Genomic DNA, 17,817 nt, shown 5'->3' with positions numbered 1-17,817 from the left:
ACTGGCAGCAGAAGTTCTGGGAAGTACTCCTTGGTGTGAGCCCTCCCAGCGTCCGCCATTAGCCCCACCAAAGAGCCCAGGTAGGCTCCAGTCTTGGGTCACCTCAGGCCAAACAACCAACAGGGAGGGAACACAGCCCCACCCATCAGCAGAGAAGCAGATGAAAGTTTTATTGAGCTCTGCCCACCAGAGCAACAGCCGACCCTACCCACCACAAGTCCCTCCCATCAGGAAACTTCCACAAGCCTCTTAGATAGCCCCATCCTCCAGATAGATTTGATTGATATTTATAGGACATTCCATCCCAAAACAGCAGATTACACTTTCTTCTCAAGTGCACATGGACCATTCTCCAGGATAGATCACATCTTGGGTCACAAATCAAGCCTCAGTAAATTTAAGAAAGTTGAAATCATATCAAGCATCTTTTCTGACCAGAACGCTATGAGATTAGAAATCAATTAAAGGGGAAAAATGTAAAAAACCCAAGCACATGGAGGCTAAACAATACGTTACTAAACACCCAAGAGACTACTGAAGAAATCAAAGAAGAAATCAAAAAATACCTAGAGACAAATGACAATGAAAACACAATGATCCAAAACCTATGGGATGCAGCAAAAGCAGTTCTAAGAGGGAAGTTTATAGCTCTACAAGCCTACCTCAAGAAACAAGAAAAATCTCCAATAAACAATCTAATGTTACACCTAAAAGAACTAAAGAAAGAAGAACAAACAAAACCCAAAGTTAGCAGAAGGAAAGAAATCATGAAGATCAGAGCAGAAATAAATGAAATAGAAACAAAGAAAACAGTAGCAAAGATCAATAAAACTAAAAGCTGGTTCTTTGAGGAGATAAGCAAAATTGATAAACCATTAGCCAGACTCATCAAGAAAAAGAGGGAGAGGACTCAAATCAATAAAATTAGAAATGAAAAAAGGACAAGTTACAACGGACACAGCAGAAATACAGAGCATCCTAAGAGACTACTACAAGCAATTCTATGCCAATAAAATGGACAACCTGGAAGAAATGGACAAATTCTTAGAAGGGTAAAACCTTCCAAGACTGAACCAGGAAGAAATAGAAAATATGAACAGACCAATCACAAGTAATGAAATTGAAACTGTGATTAAAAATCTTCCAACAAACAAAAGTCCAGGACCAGATGGCTTCACAGGTGAATTCTATCAAACATTTAGAGAAAAGCTAATACCCATCCTTCTCTAACTCTTCCAAAAATTGCAGAGGAAGGAAAACTCCCAAACTCATTCTATGAGGCCACCATCACCCTGATACCAAAACCAGACAAAGATACTACAAAAAAAAGAAAATTACGGTCCAATAAAACTGGTGAATGTAGATGCAAAAATCCTCAACAAATACAAGCAAACAGAATCCAACAACACATCAAAAGGATCATACACCATGATCAAGTGGGATTTTTCCCAGGGATACAAGGATTCTTCAATATAGGCAAATGAATCAATGTGATACACCATATTAACAAATTTTAGAATAAAAACCATATGATCATCTCAATAGATGCAGAAAAATCTTTTGACAAAATTCAACACCCATTTATGATAAAAACTCTCCAGAAAGTGGGCACAGAAGGAACCTACTTCAACATAATAAAGGCCATATACGACAAACCCACAGCAAACATCATTCTCAATGGTGAAAAACTGAAAGCATTTCCTCTAAGATCAGGAACAAGACAAGGATGTCCACTCTCACCACTATTATTGAACATAGTTTTGGAAGTCCTAGCCGTGGCAATCAGGGAAGGAAAAGAAAGGAATACAAATCGGAAAAGAAGAAGTAAAAGTATCAGTGTTTGAAGCTGACATGATACTATACGTAGCGAATCCTAAAGATGCCACCAGAAAACTACTAGAGCTAATCAATGAATTTGGTAAAGTAGCAGGATACAAAATCAATGCAAAGAAATCTCTTGCATTCCTATATACTAATGATGAAAAATCTGAAAGAGAAATTAAGGATAACTATAAGACACTGATGAAAGAAATTAAAGATGATACCAACAGATGGAGAGATATACCATGTTCTTGGATTGGAAGAATCAGTATTGTGAAAGTGACTGTACTACTCAAAGCAATCTACAGATTCATGCAATCCCTATCAAATTACCAATGTCATTTTTTACAGAGCTAGAACAAAAAATCTTAAAATATGTATGGAAGCACAAAAGACCCCGAATTTCCAAAGCAGTCTTATACGCACCTATGGTCAACTAATCTATGATAAAGGAGGCAAGGATATATAATGGAGAAAAGACAGTCTTTTCAATAAGTGGTGCTGGGAAAACTGGACTGCTACATGCAAAGAAATGAAATTAGAACACTCCCTAACACCATAGACAAAAATAAACTCAAAATGGATTAGAGACCTAAATGTAAGACCAGGCACTATAAATCAATAAATGGATTCGAGACCTAAATGTAAGACCGGACACTATAAAACTCTTAGAGGAAAACAGAGGAAGAGCACTCTTTGACAGAAATCCCAGCAAGATATTTTTTGATCCACCTTCTAGAGTAACGGAAATAAAAACAAAAACAAACAAATTGGACCTAATGAAATTTAAAAGCTTTGCAGTAGATGAACTGGTTTGCAGGGCAGAAATCCAGACATAGATGTAGAGAACAAACGTATGGACACCAAGGGGGTAAAGCTGCGGGGGGCTGGGGATGGTGGTGTGATGAATTAGGCGATTGGGATTGACATGTATACACTGATGTGTATAAAATTGATGACTAATAAGAACCTGCTGTATAAAAAAATAAAATTCAAAAAAAAATTTCTTAAACTTCAAAAGGTAGCTTCCCTGGTGGCGCAGTGGTTGAGTCCACCTGCTGATGCAGGGGACACGGGTTCATGTCCCGGTCCAGGAAGATCCCACATGCCACGGAGCGGCTGGGCCCATGAGCCATGGCCACTGAGCCTGCGCGTCCGGAGACTGTGCTCTGCAATGGGAGAGGCCACAACAGTGAGAGGCCCATGTACCACCAAAAAAGAAAATAAAAATAAAAAATAAATAAAAATTCAAAAAGTAATAGAAAGAAAAAAAAGAAGACAGCAACCAAACCAAAAAATAAATTACCAATGATAACAAGCACTAAACACTATACTTAAAAAACAAAACAAAACAAAACAAATGGACAGGCAGAAACCTAGGACAAATGGTAAAAGCTAAGCTAAAAGCAAAGCTATACAGACAAAATCACACACAGAAGCATACACATACACACTCACAAAAAGTGAAAAAGGGGAAAAAATTGTATCATTGTTCCCAAAGTCCACCACCTCAATTTTGGGATGATTCATTGTCTATTCAGGTATTCCACAGATGCAGGGTACGTCAAGTTGATTGTGGGGATTTAATCTGCTGCTCCTGAGGCCGCTGGGAGAGATTTCCCTTTCTCTTCTTTGTTCTCACAGCTCTGGGGATTTAGCTTTGGATTTGGCCCCGCCTCTGCATGTAGGTCGCATGAGGGCATCTGTTCTTTGCTCAGACAGGACGGGGTTAAAGGAGCAGCTGCTTCGGGGGCTCTGGCTCACTCAGGCCAGGGGGAGGGGGAGTACAGATGCGGGGCGGACCTGCGGTGGCAGAGGCCGGCGTGATGTTGCACCAGGCTGAGGCGCACCGTGCGTTCTCTCGGGGAAGTTGTCCCTGGATCCCGGGACCCTGGCAGTGGCGGGCTGCACATGCTTCCAGGACGGGAGGTGTGGAGAGCGACCTGTGCTCATACACAGGCTTCTTGGTGGCGGCAGCAGCAGCCTTAGTGTCTCGTGCTCGTCTCTGGGGTCTGTGCTGATCGCCGTGGCTCACGCCCATCTTGGGCTCATTTAGGCGGTGTTCTGAATTCCCTCTCCTCCCGCACCCCGAAACAATGGCCTCTTTGGCAGTTCCAGACTTTTTCCCGGACTGCCTCCCGGCCGGCTGTGGCACACGATCCCCTTCAGGTTGTGTTCATGCAGCCAACCCCAGTCCTCTCCCTGGGATCCGACCTCCAAAGCCCGAGCCTCAGCTCCCAGCCCCGCCCCCACCCCGGCAGGTGAGCAGACAAGCCTCTCAGGCTGGTGAGTGCTGGTCGGCCCTGATCCTCTGTGCGGGAATCTCTCCACTTTGCCCTCCGCACCCCTGTTGCTGTGCTCTCCTCCGTGGCTCCGAAGTTCCTCCCCCTCCGCCACCCACAGTCTCTGCCCACGAAGGCGCTTCCTAGTGTGTGGAAACCTATCCTCCTTCATGGCTCCCTCCCACTGGTGCAGGTCCCGTCCCTATTCTTTTGTCTCTGTTTTTCCTTTTCTCTTTTGCCCTACCCAGGTACGTGGGGAGATGCTTGCCTTTTGGGAGGTCTGAGTTCTTCTGCCAGCATTTAGTAGATGTTCTGTAGGGGTTGTTCCACATTTAGCTGTATTTCTTATGTATTTGTGGGGAGGAAGGTGATCTCCACGTCTTACTCTTCTGCCATCTTGAAGCTCCTCCCCTTTTCATGTTTATAGGTAATTTCTCTGACACTGACAAACCTAGCTTCCACTTTCCTCAATACATTTACTTATTTGCTCCATCAGTTGACTTACTTGTTTAATGTACCTGATTGCTGGCTGCACAACAGTTTCCACTAGATATCCCCCACCAAGGCACTCATGCAGTAATCCCAGCCCTGCTTCCTCAGCCACCAGGTACTTTGACACTTCCATGTACCTGCCTCCTCTCCCCACATCCTATTTTACAGATTACAACTCGAATTATCAGGTTAGAAAAAGAATTTCAAATTGCCATAACTCTGTCAATGTAAATAGCTTAGAAGGGACATGTGCAGAAGGTTTGTCTGTAAAAATATTCAAATCATTTTATTCCCCCTCAGATTTTATCACTCTTTTCTTATTTCACAAAATACGTACCATACCTCCTAGTTCCTTATTTAATACTTACAACTTTTTATTTTGCAATAATTATAGATTAACAGGAAGTTGCAAAAATAGTACAGGGAGTCCCATGTGCCCTTCACCCAGTTTCCTCCAGTGGTAAGATCTTACACATAACTATTGTACATCTTCAAAACCAACATATTGACAATGGTAGAATACAGCTAACTAGACTATAGACCTTATTTGGTTTCACCAAATTTTACATGCATTCATTTGTGGGTGTGTGTAGGCCCATGTAGTTTTAGCACAGATATCGATTCATGTAATAAACACCACAATCAAGATACAGAACTGTTCCATCAGCACAAAGGAATTCATTGTGTTACCCCTTTATAGTCACCCATATCCCATACCCCCTCCAGTCCCTATCCCTGTCAACCATTAATCTGTTCTTCACTCCTATAATTTTGTCATTTCAAGAATTCATACAAACGCAGTCATACAGTATGTGAGCTTTTAAGACTGGCTGTTTTTCATTCATCATTATACTCTTGAGGTCCATCCAAGTCGTGTGTATCAACAGTCTGTTCCTTTTCATTGCAGCGTAGTATTGCATGGTGTGGTTTAACCACACACTCAACTGCAGGTCATCTGGGTTGTTTCCAGTTTGGGGCTATTACAAATGAAAATGCTAAGAATGTCTGTATAGAAGTTTCTGTGCCAAAATAGGTTTCATTTCTTTGGGATAAATGTCCAGGACAACAATTGCTGGGTAATAAAGTACATGTATGTTTAACTTTATTAGAAATTTTTCAACTCTTTTTTTCAGAGTGGCTTACCATTTTACATTCTGTTCAGCAGTGTATGAGAGATCCAGTTTGTATGCTCAACAGCATCTGGTATTTTCGCTGTTTTTTCTTTAGCCATTCTGATAAGTATGTAGTTATAATTCACTGTGGTTTTAATTTGCATTCCCTGCTGACTAATGAAGTTCAACATCTTTTCCTGCGCTTGCTTGCCTTCGGTACACCCTCTTTAGTGCTATGTCTATTCATGTCTTCTGCTCATTTTCTAATTGGATTGTTTGTTTTTTACTCTTGACTTTATTCTAGATAAATGGTTTGCAAGTAATTTCTCTCAATAATTTCCTCCTCTTAAATTTTTGACAGAGCAAAAGGTTTTCATTTTGATGAAGTCCAATATACAGTATCAACTTTTTCCTTTCATGATTGTGCTTCTGGGATGAAGGCCAAGAAGAACCTGTTGCCTAGCCCACGATCCTAAAGATCTTTCTATGATTTTTTTTCCTGAAAGTTTTACATCTTACATCTAAGTTCATGATACATTTTCGATTAATTTTTGTATAATGTATGCAGTTTAGGTCAAAGTTCATTTTCTTTGCCACTGCACCAGCATCATTTGTTGAAAAGACTATCCTTCCTCCACTGAATTGCTTTTGTACCTTTGTCAAAATCAGTTGCGCATATACCACACTGTCTTCATTACTGTAGGTTTATAGTAAGTCTTGAAGTCAGGTAATGTGAGTCTTCCAAATTGATTTGGCTTAATTAATTTTACACCTGGATATTTTCATCCTTCCTACAGGGAAAGAAAAGAATAGAGAAGAACTGTGGCTGTGGGAAATTAGGGAAAATACAACATTTACACTACATATGCCCTAGGGGAGTTCATGAACATTTCTGGGTTCCACTCCCAGAGTTGAAGTTTGGCCTCCAAATGATTATGGTGCATGTAGTTCTGGACTGCACTTTGAAATTTGAAAAACAATAATTTAGGGAGAAACAAGAAGAAAAAACAAAAACAAAACCAACCCTTTGTCACTGTTGTTGGGATTGGGGCTTTCTTTGTTTTCTTTCTTTCTAACTCCTCCAATTCCCACTTTAATTTCTGGTCTGCAGTAGGCTTAGCTCTTTTCTAAAGACACACTTAGAATTTGTGGTTACACATGGTAAGAAACTTGCAACAGAGCTTTTTAAAGCATGATTTTTGTTACATCCTAAGTCCTGAATGTTTCTGGAAAAACACATTTATATTATACTGGAAATTCTTAGGGAAATAGGATCTGCTCAGTAGGAATTATATGCTAGAACTCATGTTTTTGGTTACAAAGAGCACCCACATAGATTCAACCTTTGCTAGGTATCTCAGAATACCTATTTTAGAGATCAAGGAGAAGACATAAGACATATGCCTCTCAATGGGGGTAAAGAATAGAGGTGGGGTGCTGATGAGTCACCTTCACTTCATCCCACTAACCCTTGTGTACTCATTTATTTGTCCAACATCAGCATCATAACTACAAAACTGAACATGAAATACTCTTATTCCTTTAGCTTATTCTAGAGAAAAAATAAACACTTGAAATATGCTCCCCAGACATTTTATTACAGGATATCCTTGCCAATGTAACTTGCATAGCCTTTAAAAAAAACCTTTCATATTCTACTTAAATCACCCTGCATATCCTCTTTGTAGGTCGGTTCCAGGTAGGAGGGTTCATTAGGCCCTAATGAAACTTTTAGGAAGACATCTTATGTTTGTTTATCGTATGCATAAAACGCACCCATGGGGATATAAAAAGATCTGCTCCATCGTCTGCCTACACATCTCCTGTATATGAATTTTCAGACCATGTTTAACACACAAATTGGAAAACAAAAGTTTTTTACCCCATTTTGTCTCCTGCTTTATTCTAAAGAAGAAAGTTCTTGCATAAGCTCTTCCTTTTCTTGTTGCAACTCCTGCAAATGCTGTTGGTTTTGCTCCAGTCTGTCCTCCAGCCACTGCAGTAGAGGCCCGCTGACTGCCGACATCTGACTGCACAGGTTCTTGGTAAACACTTCAATAGGAAAAACACAGAGATAACAATCCACCACCAGTAGCGCCCAACAATGAGTACAGAAAGAGGGGGAAGGAGGAGAACACAGAAAAAGTGCAGAAGTAGAACTGGCAGACAACTTTGTATGGGCAGCCAGGGGAAAGGCAGGAGAGCTGAGCAAAGAGGATACCTATTCGGAGGCCATCCTGAACATCCCTGGATCCGTAAGCCAGACGGAAGCCTTGCTATGCAGAGAGCAGAAAGATATCCAGCTTTTTACTTCCATAGCAAAAGGGTAAGAGCTACAGAAGAGTCTCTTTCCCCAGCTCGCAGACCTTCTCACTGTGAATGAACATAGCTTCCCAGTGAGCTAGAACTCTGTCTTCTGCAACTTAATTTTTCACGAGTTCAGAAAGAAAATTGCTTACCAAGTGTTACATACATTGAAGAATACATTAATGCAACTCACCTGAAAGCTTCTCTTTTAAAATGAGGAAAAAGCAGAGAGATGAAAGGAGTGATCACCTTTCACGTCTTCCTAGGAATGTTCAGCTTCACGGTAAGACAGAGATTCTGTGGCCCTCTTTTTAAAACAAATTCTGCCTAATGGAAATATCTTTTTCTCTCTTATGATACATGACTTATTAAAATGACCACTGTAAAATTGTGGAGTATACCTTCCAAGATACATGTATATGTGTGTGAACCTGTGTGCATATGTATATATACTTTTGTGGTCGAACCCGTGTCCGCTACACTGGCAGGCAGATTCTCAACCACTGCGCCACCAGGGAAGCCCAATTTTTTTAAAATAAAGTTAAAAAAACTGTATGATTTTGGACGTTACTTTTACCTCACATAACAATAAGCCATAGACACCTTCCTGTGTTGATAAAGATCTATCTTTCCTTCTTAACGGCTGTACAGTATTCATCAGAATGGATGTACCAATTTAATAAGTCTTCTATTGATGGACCTTTCAGTGGCATCCAATTTTTTGCTATTATAAAGACTGCGATTAATATCCCTTTATTTTTGCACACTTTTCCTACAAATTTTTGAAGGATACATTTTTCGAAGTGGAATTGCTAGATTCAAGTTCACATATATTTAAAAATTATACCTCCAGGAACAGTATATGGGAGTGTTCACTTCCCTCACATCCTCATCTAATTCTCTGTCAATTTAATATTTGTTGAAAGAAAAGGAGAAAACCTGATGACTTTATCTTAATCCATACTTCTTTTATGTATTATTATGAACAATTTGATTTTTCTGGAGGGCTCTATAAAAGTCTTTAATTCTTATTTAGTCAGTCTTTTGTGACTTCCTTATATTTTCCTCCTGTATTTTTTTTAACTTTTAATGAGCTTTATTGGGGTATAATTTACAGACAATAAATGACCCCACTTTAAGGGTACAGTTCAGTGAGTTTTGACAAATGCATACCCCTTTTAACCACCCTCCAGTCAAGATACAGGCCATTTCCATCAGCCCAGAGGCCCCTCTGGGTTCCCTCTGCAGCCGGTGCCCCTTCACCTTGGGCCACAGCAGCTACTGACCCATTTGCTGTCACCATAGGTTAGTTTAGCCTATTCTTAAATTTCATATAAATGGAACTATAGAGTATGTAGCACTTTTGTGTGATGCTTCTTTCAGTTGGCATAATGAGATTCAGCCAGGTTGTTCATGTTTCAGTAGTGTGTTCTTTCCATTGCTGAGCAATACCTTGTTATATGGATGGATCACACTTTGTTTATCCATTCACCCACTGACAGACAATTGGGTGTTCCCACTTTTTGGCTATTGTGAATAATGCTGCTACAAACATTCCTATACAAGTTTTTGTTTGAACACCTGTTTTCAACTCTTTGGGGTATATGCCTAGGAGAGGAACTGGTGGGACATTTGGTAGTTGTAATTGCCAATCTCTTTCCAAAGTGGTTGTACTATATTTAATAGTAGAAGTTTAAATATATCTGGAATTTATTTTTTGTGTAGGGCATTAAGTAGGAATTTATCTTCTTCCCATATGGAAATAGAAGTATAAACTAAGAAACAAATGAACTGTCCCAACACTATTTCGTGAACAATCCATCCTTTTCAAAATTGATTTGAAGTAACATCTTTCTTAGATATAAATTCTTAAATATGTATACATGGGCTGTATTCAGTTCTACTGATTTATCTGTCCATGTTTGAATTATCAATATATATTTTTTAATTGCTGTGGCTTTAGAGTATGGCTACATATCATATATTACCTTATATTATTAACTCTTTGCCATGTTTTACCTCCAGATAAAAATGATGGGACAGATAAACCAAGCCATCTCTGTCTTTTTCTCTCAAAGTACTTGCCTATAATACTTGGAAGCCTCCTTTTCTTCCTTCCTAGTGACTTTGCCAGAATGGCCTGGGAGTCAGGGTTAGTCAGAAGGTGTGGGTGGGTAGGTGTATATGTTGGGAAAAGTGATTTAGTGTGTATATTGTATTGAGCAGAAATCCTTGGCCTTTTATAGGAATTCCTTATATATTTATTTACATGAAAAGATCTCCCTCATGCGCTCCCTTTTATGTCTGTCTGTCTGTCTAGCCATCTCTTTCAACTCCCACTACAATAGGCTGGTACTGATATGCTGGAAACCGGCTCACAAGAGCCAACTGTTGAAATTTCAGGAAGTTTGCAAACTGGTTACGGCCATGTTAGTTGTTTGAAATCAGCCACAGTAGGCGTGTTACACTATGGAAACTTGCAAACAAATCGGGGCCCTCCCTGTCTCCCTGAGAACTGGTGTGAAACGTGTCCAGTCATGTATAGTATTCAGTGGTCCACAGGATTCAATAGAAAAGCTGGGAGCAGGATTAGTGAATGGCAAAGCTCTTGGGAAAGAAAACTCATGGGTAATTTGTACTCATCACTTCAGTCACTCCAACTAAATCTGCTTCTGTCATGTGAGTATTTCACTGCCTGTACTCGAGAAAAAAAATCTTACCTGAGCCATTATGGATCTTGGTTACTGAGTCCAGATGTGTAAGGCTAAAGGGATAAAATAGTTTAGGTTAGTAGCAAAGCAGCAGTTCATCTAATCCGTTTGGCAGTGGTCTGCTACAGACCTCTGCCAACCAGATTAGATAAATATGTATCATTGAACTTCCCATTATTGTTCCATTTTTCATGATTTGGGGGGATATAATTTTATTCAGAATGTTGAGATAATTCAAAGAAATAATTTTGAAATTATTATCTCTCGCTGAAGCCTTCCTATAGTACACAGTACTTGGCAACAGGGCTACTAAGATGTTATTTTTAACAACTAAAAAAAGTGTCTTTGCCCCAGAAGGATCCAAAGTGCACCAGGAGAGAAACAAGTGTTAAAGAGATTGTTATCATACAGGGTGAGACATGTGATGACTTTCTCACAGAGAGCGGAAAGGAAAGGGGGCTCACAGCTTGAGCTACTAAAGATGAAAGGACAGGAGAGGAGAACAGGGACCAGGCCCGAGAATTGGGAAGAGGAGCAGTGAGGCTCTCTACCTGTGGATCCTCCTATATGCATCCTGCTCCTCTTGGCACAGGATCTTGGGCAGCTCAACTGCTGACTCAAGGCACACTTTCCCAATGGTTACATGAGGTACAATATGAATTGGAATTTCAATTCTCTCATACCTGTAAGACAGTTCAGGTCAGTTTTTGTTTGTTTGTTTCCAGCTTTACTGAGGTATATATTTAAGGTGCACAAATTGATATTACGATATATATACACATTCAGAAATGATCACCACACTCAAGCTAATTAACATATCCATCACCTCACATAATTACCATTGTTTGTGGCGATTTAACATTTAAGATCTACCTTTTTAACAAATTTCAAGTACAAAATCACCAAGTTGTACATCAAATCGCCAGAACTCATTTATCCTAAAACTTTGTACCCTTAGACCAGGGGTCCCCAACCCCCGGGCCGTGGACCAGTACCGATCTGTGGAGGAGGAGGTGAGTGGTGGACGAGTGAAGGAAGCTTCATCTGCCACTCCCCGTTGCTCCCCAATGCTCACATTCCCGCCTGAACCATCCCCCCTCCGTCCACACCTGTGGAAAAATTGTCTTCCATGAAACCGGTTCCTGGTGCCAAAAAGCTTGGGGAGCATTGCCTTAGACCAATACTTCCTCATTCTCCCCTCTACCCCCTGTGCCACAGCACCACCATTCTACTCTCTGGGTCTATTAGTTTGACTCTTAGATTCCACATATAAGTGAGAGCACACATTGCATTATTTGTCTTTCTTGGGCTTATTTCACTCAGCATAATGTCCAGGTTGATCCATGTTTTTGCAAATGGTATGTATATATACATACGTATACACATACCACATTTTCTTTATCCATTCATCCACGGACAGACATTTAGGTTTTCATTCCTTGTGAATAACAAGGAATGTGATGAACATGGGAGCACAGATATCATTTTGAGACACTGATTTCATTTCCTTTGGATATATACCAAGAAGTTGGTAAGTTTTGAATACTGACTTGTCATAATCAGAAGTTTTCTATAGTTTTAATAGAAATTTTGGGACACAGTATGCTTCAAAGATTAAATATTCCTGTTACTTATTTAGTAACTCAACTCCAAAGGGGGCAGAGTTCAAACTGAGCTCATGTGGGGAGCAAATTGGAAGTACATACATTTGCAGAGCCAATATTCTCATAGAAAATCTAAGGCCACTTTGTAAACTTAACAGAAGCCTTGGGGGTGCAAGGTCCTTATGCTCATTCCCCAGACAAGGGAAATAGCTAATTAATACTGTTTTCAGTCAAAAAGTTGCCAGTGAGGTTGAACACATTAATCACAAAGCCTGGGGAAGAGGAAATGTAGACTCTTCAGTGACTCCATCAGATTCATTATGTGGAAGGGATTACTCATATAAATACTCACTTGTTCTAACTCAGTGTTCACCAGTGGCCCTCACTTCCCATTTTCTCCCCTGGAGGGAAATAGGTAAGTAATTTACAAATACTTCCATTTTCATGCTAGAGTGAGGTCAACCAATCTACCTCTAAATACTTCTCACCCCAAATCCACCTAACAGTGGGTTCAGTGGAGCAACCAGGTTGAGGGTCCCTGGCACTGTGTGACCTCATTGGCACATGGTGGTATATCAGCATAAGATCTAGCTCCCTCCTCTCTCTTTCCCACCCAGCAGAATGTGTCTGGCCCCCTCACCACTTCTATTCAAAATAATATTAGAAGTCCTAGCCAAAGAAATTAGGCAAGTAAAACAAAGGTATCTAAATTGGAAAGGATGAAGTAAAATTATCTGTTTGCAGATGACTTAATCTTATAGATAGAAAACCCAAAATACTCCTCCAACCCCCCCAAAACCGATTAGAACTAATAAATTCAGCAAGGTTGCAGGTGTCATCAGGGCCCCACATCTGAAAGCTCTACAGGGGAAATCGTGCCTTGCCACTTGCAGATTCTCGTGGCTTGTGGAGATTCTTTGCTTGTGGCAGCATAACTCCTATCTCTGTCTCCATCTGTGCATTTGCGAGGTGATCAGGTAATGAGGTTGGAGCCCTCATGAATGGGATCTTTATAAAAGTGTCTTTATAAAAGAGGGTATATTTCTGTAATCTCTCTTCTGTTCTATTGAACTCTGATCCTTTCACCAGTACCACCTGTCTTGATCATTATAGCTTAATAGCAACTCAGTATCTGGTAATGTGATTCCTCCCAATTTATTCTTGTTTCCCCAGATCTTTTTTTTTTTTTTTTTTTTTTGCGGTACGCGGGCCTCTCACTGTTGTGGCCTCTCCCATTGTGGAGCACAGGCTCCGGACGCGCAGGCTCAGCGGCCACGGCTCACGGGCCCAGCCGCTCCACGGCATGTGGGATCCTCCCGGACCGGGGCACGAACCCATGTCCCCTGCATCAGCAGGCGGACTCTCAACCACTGCACCACCAGGGAAGCCCTCCCCAGATCTTTTTGGCTATTAAGGTTCTTTTGCCATTTCATAAAATTTTAGAATCTAGTCCCTCAAAAAATTCTGCTGGGAATTTGATTGCTATTAAATCTATAGATTTGGGGAGAGTTGACATATTTGCTACTCTGACCTAATCCATGAACATGACATGTCTCTCCATTTATTTACTTATTTTTTATTTCTTATTTATTTTATTTTACATTTTTGGGTGCACCGGCCCTTCATTGCTGCACATGGCCTTTCTCTAGTTGCGACAAGCAGGGGCTATGCTTTGCTGCCGTGCGCGGGCTTCTCGTTGCAGTGGCTTCTCTTGTTGCGGAGCACGGGCTCTAGGCGTGCGGGCTTCAGTAGTTGTGGCTCACGGGCTCTAGAGTGCAGGCTCAGTAGTTGTGGCGCACGGGTTTAGTTGCTCTGTGGCATGAGGGATCTTCCTGGACCAGGGCTCAAACCCGTGTCCCCTGCATTGGCAGGCGGATTCTTAACCACTGCGCCACCAGGGAAGCCCCTCTCCATTTATTTAGATCTTTGATTTTATTCATGAGTTCTGAATTATTCAACATGCAAATCCTGTATGTGTTCCTTCTATTTGCACACAACATGATTGTCTATATGAGGTTAGCAAGGTCATAAAGTACAAGATTAACACAGACACACAAATCAGTTCTGTTTCTATATTCCAGCAATGAACACTTGTAAATGAAAGCTTTTTAAAAATGCCACTCAAAATAGCTCCCCCCAAAATGAAGTACATTTAGGTTGTTTCCACATCTTGGCTATTGTGAATAATGCTGTAATAAACATGGGTGTGCAAATCTCTTTGAGATCCTGTTCTCAATTCTGTTGGATATACATAGAGATTGCTGGATCATATGGTAATTTTAGTTTTAATTTTCTGAGGAACCTCCGTATTGTTTTCCATACAGACTACACCATTTTACATTCCCAGGGCACAAGGGTTCCAACTTCTTCACATGCTTACCAAACATTTGTTCTTTTCTGTGTTTTTGATAATGGCCATCCTAGTGGGTGTGAATTGATATCTCACTGTGGTTTTGATTTGCATATTTTTAATGATTAGTGATGTTGAGCATCTTCTCATGTTTGCTGGCCATTTGTGTATCTTCTTTGGAGAAATGTCTGCTAAAGTCCTTTGCCCATTTTTAAATTGGGTTATTTTGTTGTTGAGTTGTAGGAATTCTCTTTATATTCTGGCTATTAACTCCTTATCAGATGTATAATGGGCAAATATTTTCTCCCATGATGTAGGCTGCCTTTTCACTCTGTTAATTATTTCCTTTGATGATCAAAAAGTTTTTAAGTTTAATGTAGTGCATTTGTCTATTTTTGCTTTTGTTGCCTGTGCTTTTGGTGTAATATCCGAGAAGTCATTGCCAAATTCGATCTCATGAGCTTTTCCATTTTCTTCTGTGACTTTTATAGTTTTAGGTCTTACATTTAGGTTTTTATTCCACTTTGAGTTAGTTTTTGCATATTGTGTAAGGTAAGGGCCCAACTTTATTCTTTTGCATGTGACCATCCAGTTTTCCTAGCATCATTTATTGAAGAGAATGTCCTTTTCCCATCAATTGTTTTGGAACCTTGGTCAAAGATCATTTGACTACATATGTCAGAGTTTAATTTGGGACTCATTCTGCTCCACCGGTTTTAATGTCCGTTTTTATGCTAGTACCACACTGTTTTGATTACTGTGGCTTTTTAGTAAGCTTTGAAATGAGGAAGTGTGAGACTTCCAATTTTGTTCTTCTTTTTCAAAATTGTTTTGGCTATTCAGGGTCCCGAGATTCCACATGAATTTTAGGATAGATTTTTCTATTTCTGTAGACAAACAAAACACAACGCTGTTGGGATTTTGATATGGACTGCATTAATTATGTAAATCGCTTTGAGTAGTATTGACATCTTAACAATATTAAGTTATTCAGTCCATGTACATGGGATGTCTATTTATTTGTGTCTTCTTTTATTTCTTTCAGCAGCACTTTGCAGTTTTCACTGTACAAGTCTTTCACTTTTTGGCTAGGTTTATTCCTAAGTATTTTATTCATTTTGATGCTATTGTAAATGGATTGTCCTCTTAATTTCCTTTTTGGATTGTTCATTGTTAGTGTGTACAAACACAACTGATTTTTTGGCACTGATTTAGTATCCTGGAACTTTGCTGAATTCATTCGTTCCAGTAGTTTTTTTTAGTGGAGTCTTTGGGGCTTTCTATGTATAAGATTATGTCATCTGTAAACAGAGATAATTTTACTTCCTCCTTTCCAATTTGGATGCTTTTTATTTCTTTTTCTTGCCTAATTGCTTCCAGTTCCATGTTGAATGCCCATTTTTAAATTGAGTTGCTTGTCTTTTTATTGTTTAGCGTAAGAGTTCTTTACATAGTCTGGATGCTATACCATAATCAATTGGGAGAAGCCACAATGGGGGCTTCTGGAAGGATAGTAAGTTTCATTTCTTGATATGTGCTGCAGTTTCATAGACACATTTCACTTTGTGAAAATTCATGGAGGTGGTGATCTGTGTTGAGGTTGTGTGGGTATGTTTATGAAAGCTGATTGAGCTGGACACATAATTAGTGTGCTCTTCTGTATGTGTGTTATACTTCAACTGAAAAGCTAAAATCAACAAACCAAACTAAGGTAATGAAGAAGCTCTAGAGTTTGCTAGAACTCACAGGTCAGAATACTAGTTTTGAAGTCTATAGCTGAAGGAATATTCAACAATTATTTATTGAGCACCAGGGATACAGTGATAAAAGGGAAGCATTTGTTTCAAGAATCTTACAATGTTAATAGAGAGACAAAATATTAAAATATACTGTTACAAGTATTATGACAAAGGAAATATAGGATTCTATTTAGTTCTCAGAAGGAGTACTAACTGGGTTGGTATTGGAGGTTGAGGGGTATCAGAGAAGAATTCCTAAAGTTGAGCTTAGTCTTCAAAAACGAGTATTAGCCAGGCAATGGCTGGAGAAACAGGCCAACTATGAAGGGCTTCAGGTTTGTTTTCTGTTTCTTTTCTGAGGATGTTATGGAGCAGGACCATTTCGGAAAAGCTACAGCATAGATACCAGATAGAAGGGAAGGAAGACAGGAACACAATGGATGGGTGAAATGGAAACCAAAATTAAACGACTTTTTAAAAAATAATGAAAGTGAAAAGACTGCTACTATCCTAGCATCTATGAAATATAAAGCAGAGATCAGCAGAAATTCATAGCCTTAAGCACTTATATCAATAAAAATAAAAGACAAAAAATATATTAAATAAATTCCAAACTCCAAATGCTAAGATAAAGCACAAGAAAATAACCAAAATAAAACATAAGGAAGGAAATAATGAAAGATAAAATAAAAATTAATGAGGGTGGGAGTAGGAAAAAACAATCAAATTAATAAAAATAATTGTCTTTGGGGAAATTAACAAAATACACTACTAGCTAACATAATCAAGGCGGGAAAGGGACAAAGCACAAATATACAAAATACGAAATGACTAGGGGGAGATAACTGTGGAAATAGAAGAGATTTAAAATACCATAAGAGACTCTCTGGCAGATAGATCTCTATGCAAATAAATTTGAAAATGAGACAAAATGGATAATTTCTTAAGAAAATGCAGTTTACCAAAATTGACCTCATTAGGAAAAAAAAGCATAAATAGATCAATTACCATAAAAGAAACAGAAGAATACATCAAGGAACTATCCCCTGCCCCCCAAATAAAAGGCCCTATTGCTTTCATAGAGGAATTGTCAAAGAATACATTGTCCCCAATGTTACATACATTGTACCAGAGCCTAGAAAATGAAAGAAAACTTCAAACAACTCTTATGAATCAAGTATAATATGGAAACCTAAACCTGATAAAAACAATACAAAAAAATTCCAAAAAGTTATCACTTATGACTGTTGATGCCAAAGTACTAAATATTAGCAAAAATAGCCCAATATCATATTAAGAAAACCCAGTAGGATGTTTTTCCAGGAAGGCAAGCTTGGTTCAATAGTTGGAAATCTATTAATATAATACATCATATTAATACATCTAAAGAAAAAATTAT

The 17,817-nt window shown here is 39.4% G+C and overlaps 1 protein-coding gene across 3 annotated transcripts in view; it reads right to left on the bottom strand.

Annotated features, from left to right (window-relative positions):
* Positions 1 to 4,873: 4,873 nt before the first annotated feature.
* Positions 4,874 to 17,817, bottom strand: part of BRCC3 (BRCA1/BRCA2-containing complex subunit 3) — a 72,152-nt gene continuing 59,208 nt past the window's right edge. For 2 of the 3 annotated variants that reach the window (XM_024754708.1, XM_024754709.1), the window contains 4 exons: positions 11,277 to 11,408; positions 10,735 to 10,778; positions 7,590 to 7,759; positions 4,874 to 6,498 (listed from right to left, as the gene is read on the bottom strand). In XM_024754708.1, coding sequence (XP_024610476.1) covers positions 7,608 to 7,759; positions 10,735 to 10,778; positions 11,277 to 11,408 — 328 coding nt within the window. In that variant the 3' untranslated portion in view covers positions 4,874 to 6,498; positions 7,590 to 7,607. The remainder of the gene's footprint in view (positions 6,499 to 7,589; positions 7,760 to 10,734; positions 10,779 to 11,276; positions 11,409 to 17,817) is intronic. The other variant, XM_024754710.1, reaches the window with a different exon arrangement.

The sequence above is a fragment of the Neophocaena asiaeorientalis genome, unplaced genomic scaffold, assembly GCF_003031525.2.
Source record: "Neophocaena asiaeorientalis asiaeorientalis breed wild unplaced genomic scaffold, Neophocaena_asiaeorientalis_V1.1 scaffold918, whole genome shotgun sequence".
Taxonomy (NCBI): domain Eukaryota; kingdom Metazoa; phylum Chordata; class Mammalia; order Artiodactyla; family Phocoenidae; genus Neophocaena; species Neophocaena asiaeorientalis.
The sequence above is the reverse complement of the archived record's forward strand: the minus strand, read 5'-3'. Positions and strand labels throughout refer to the sequence as shown.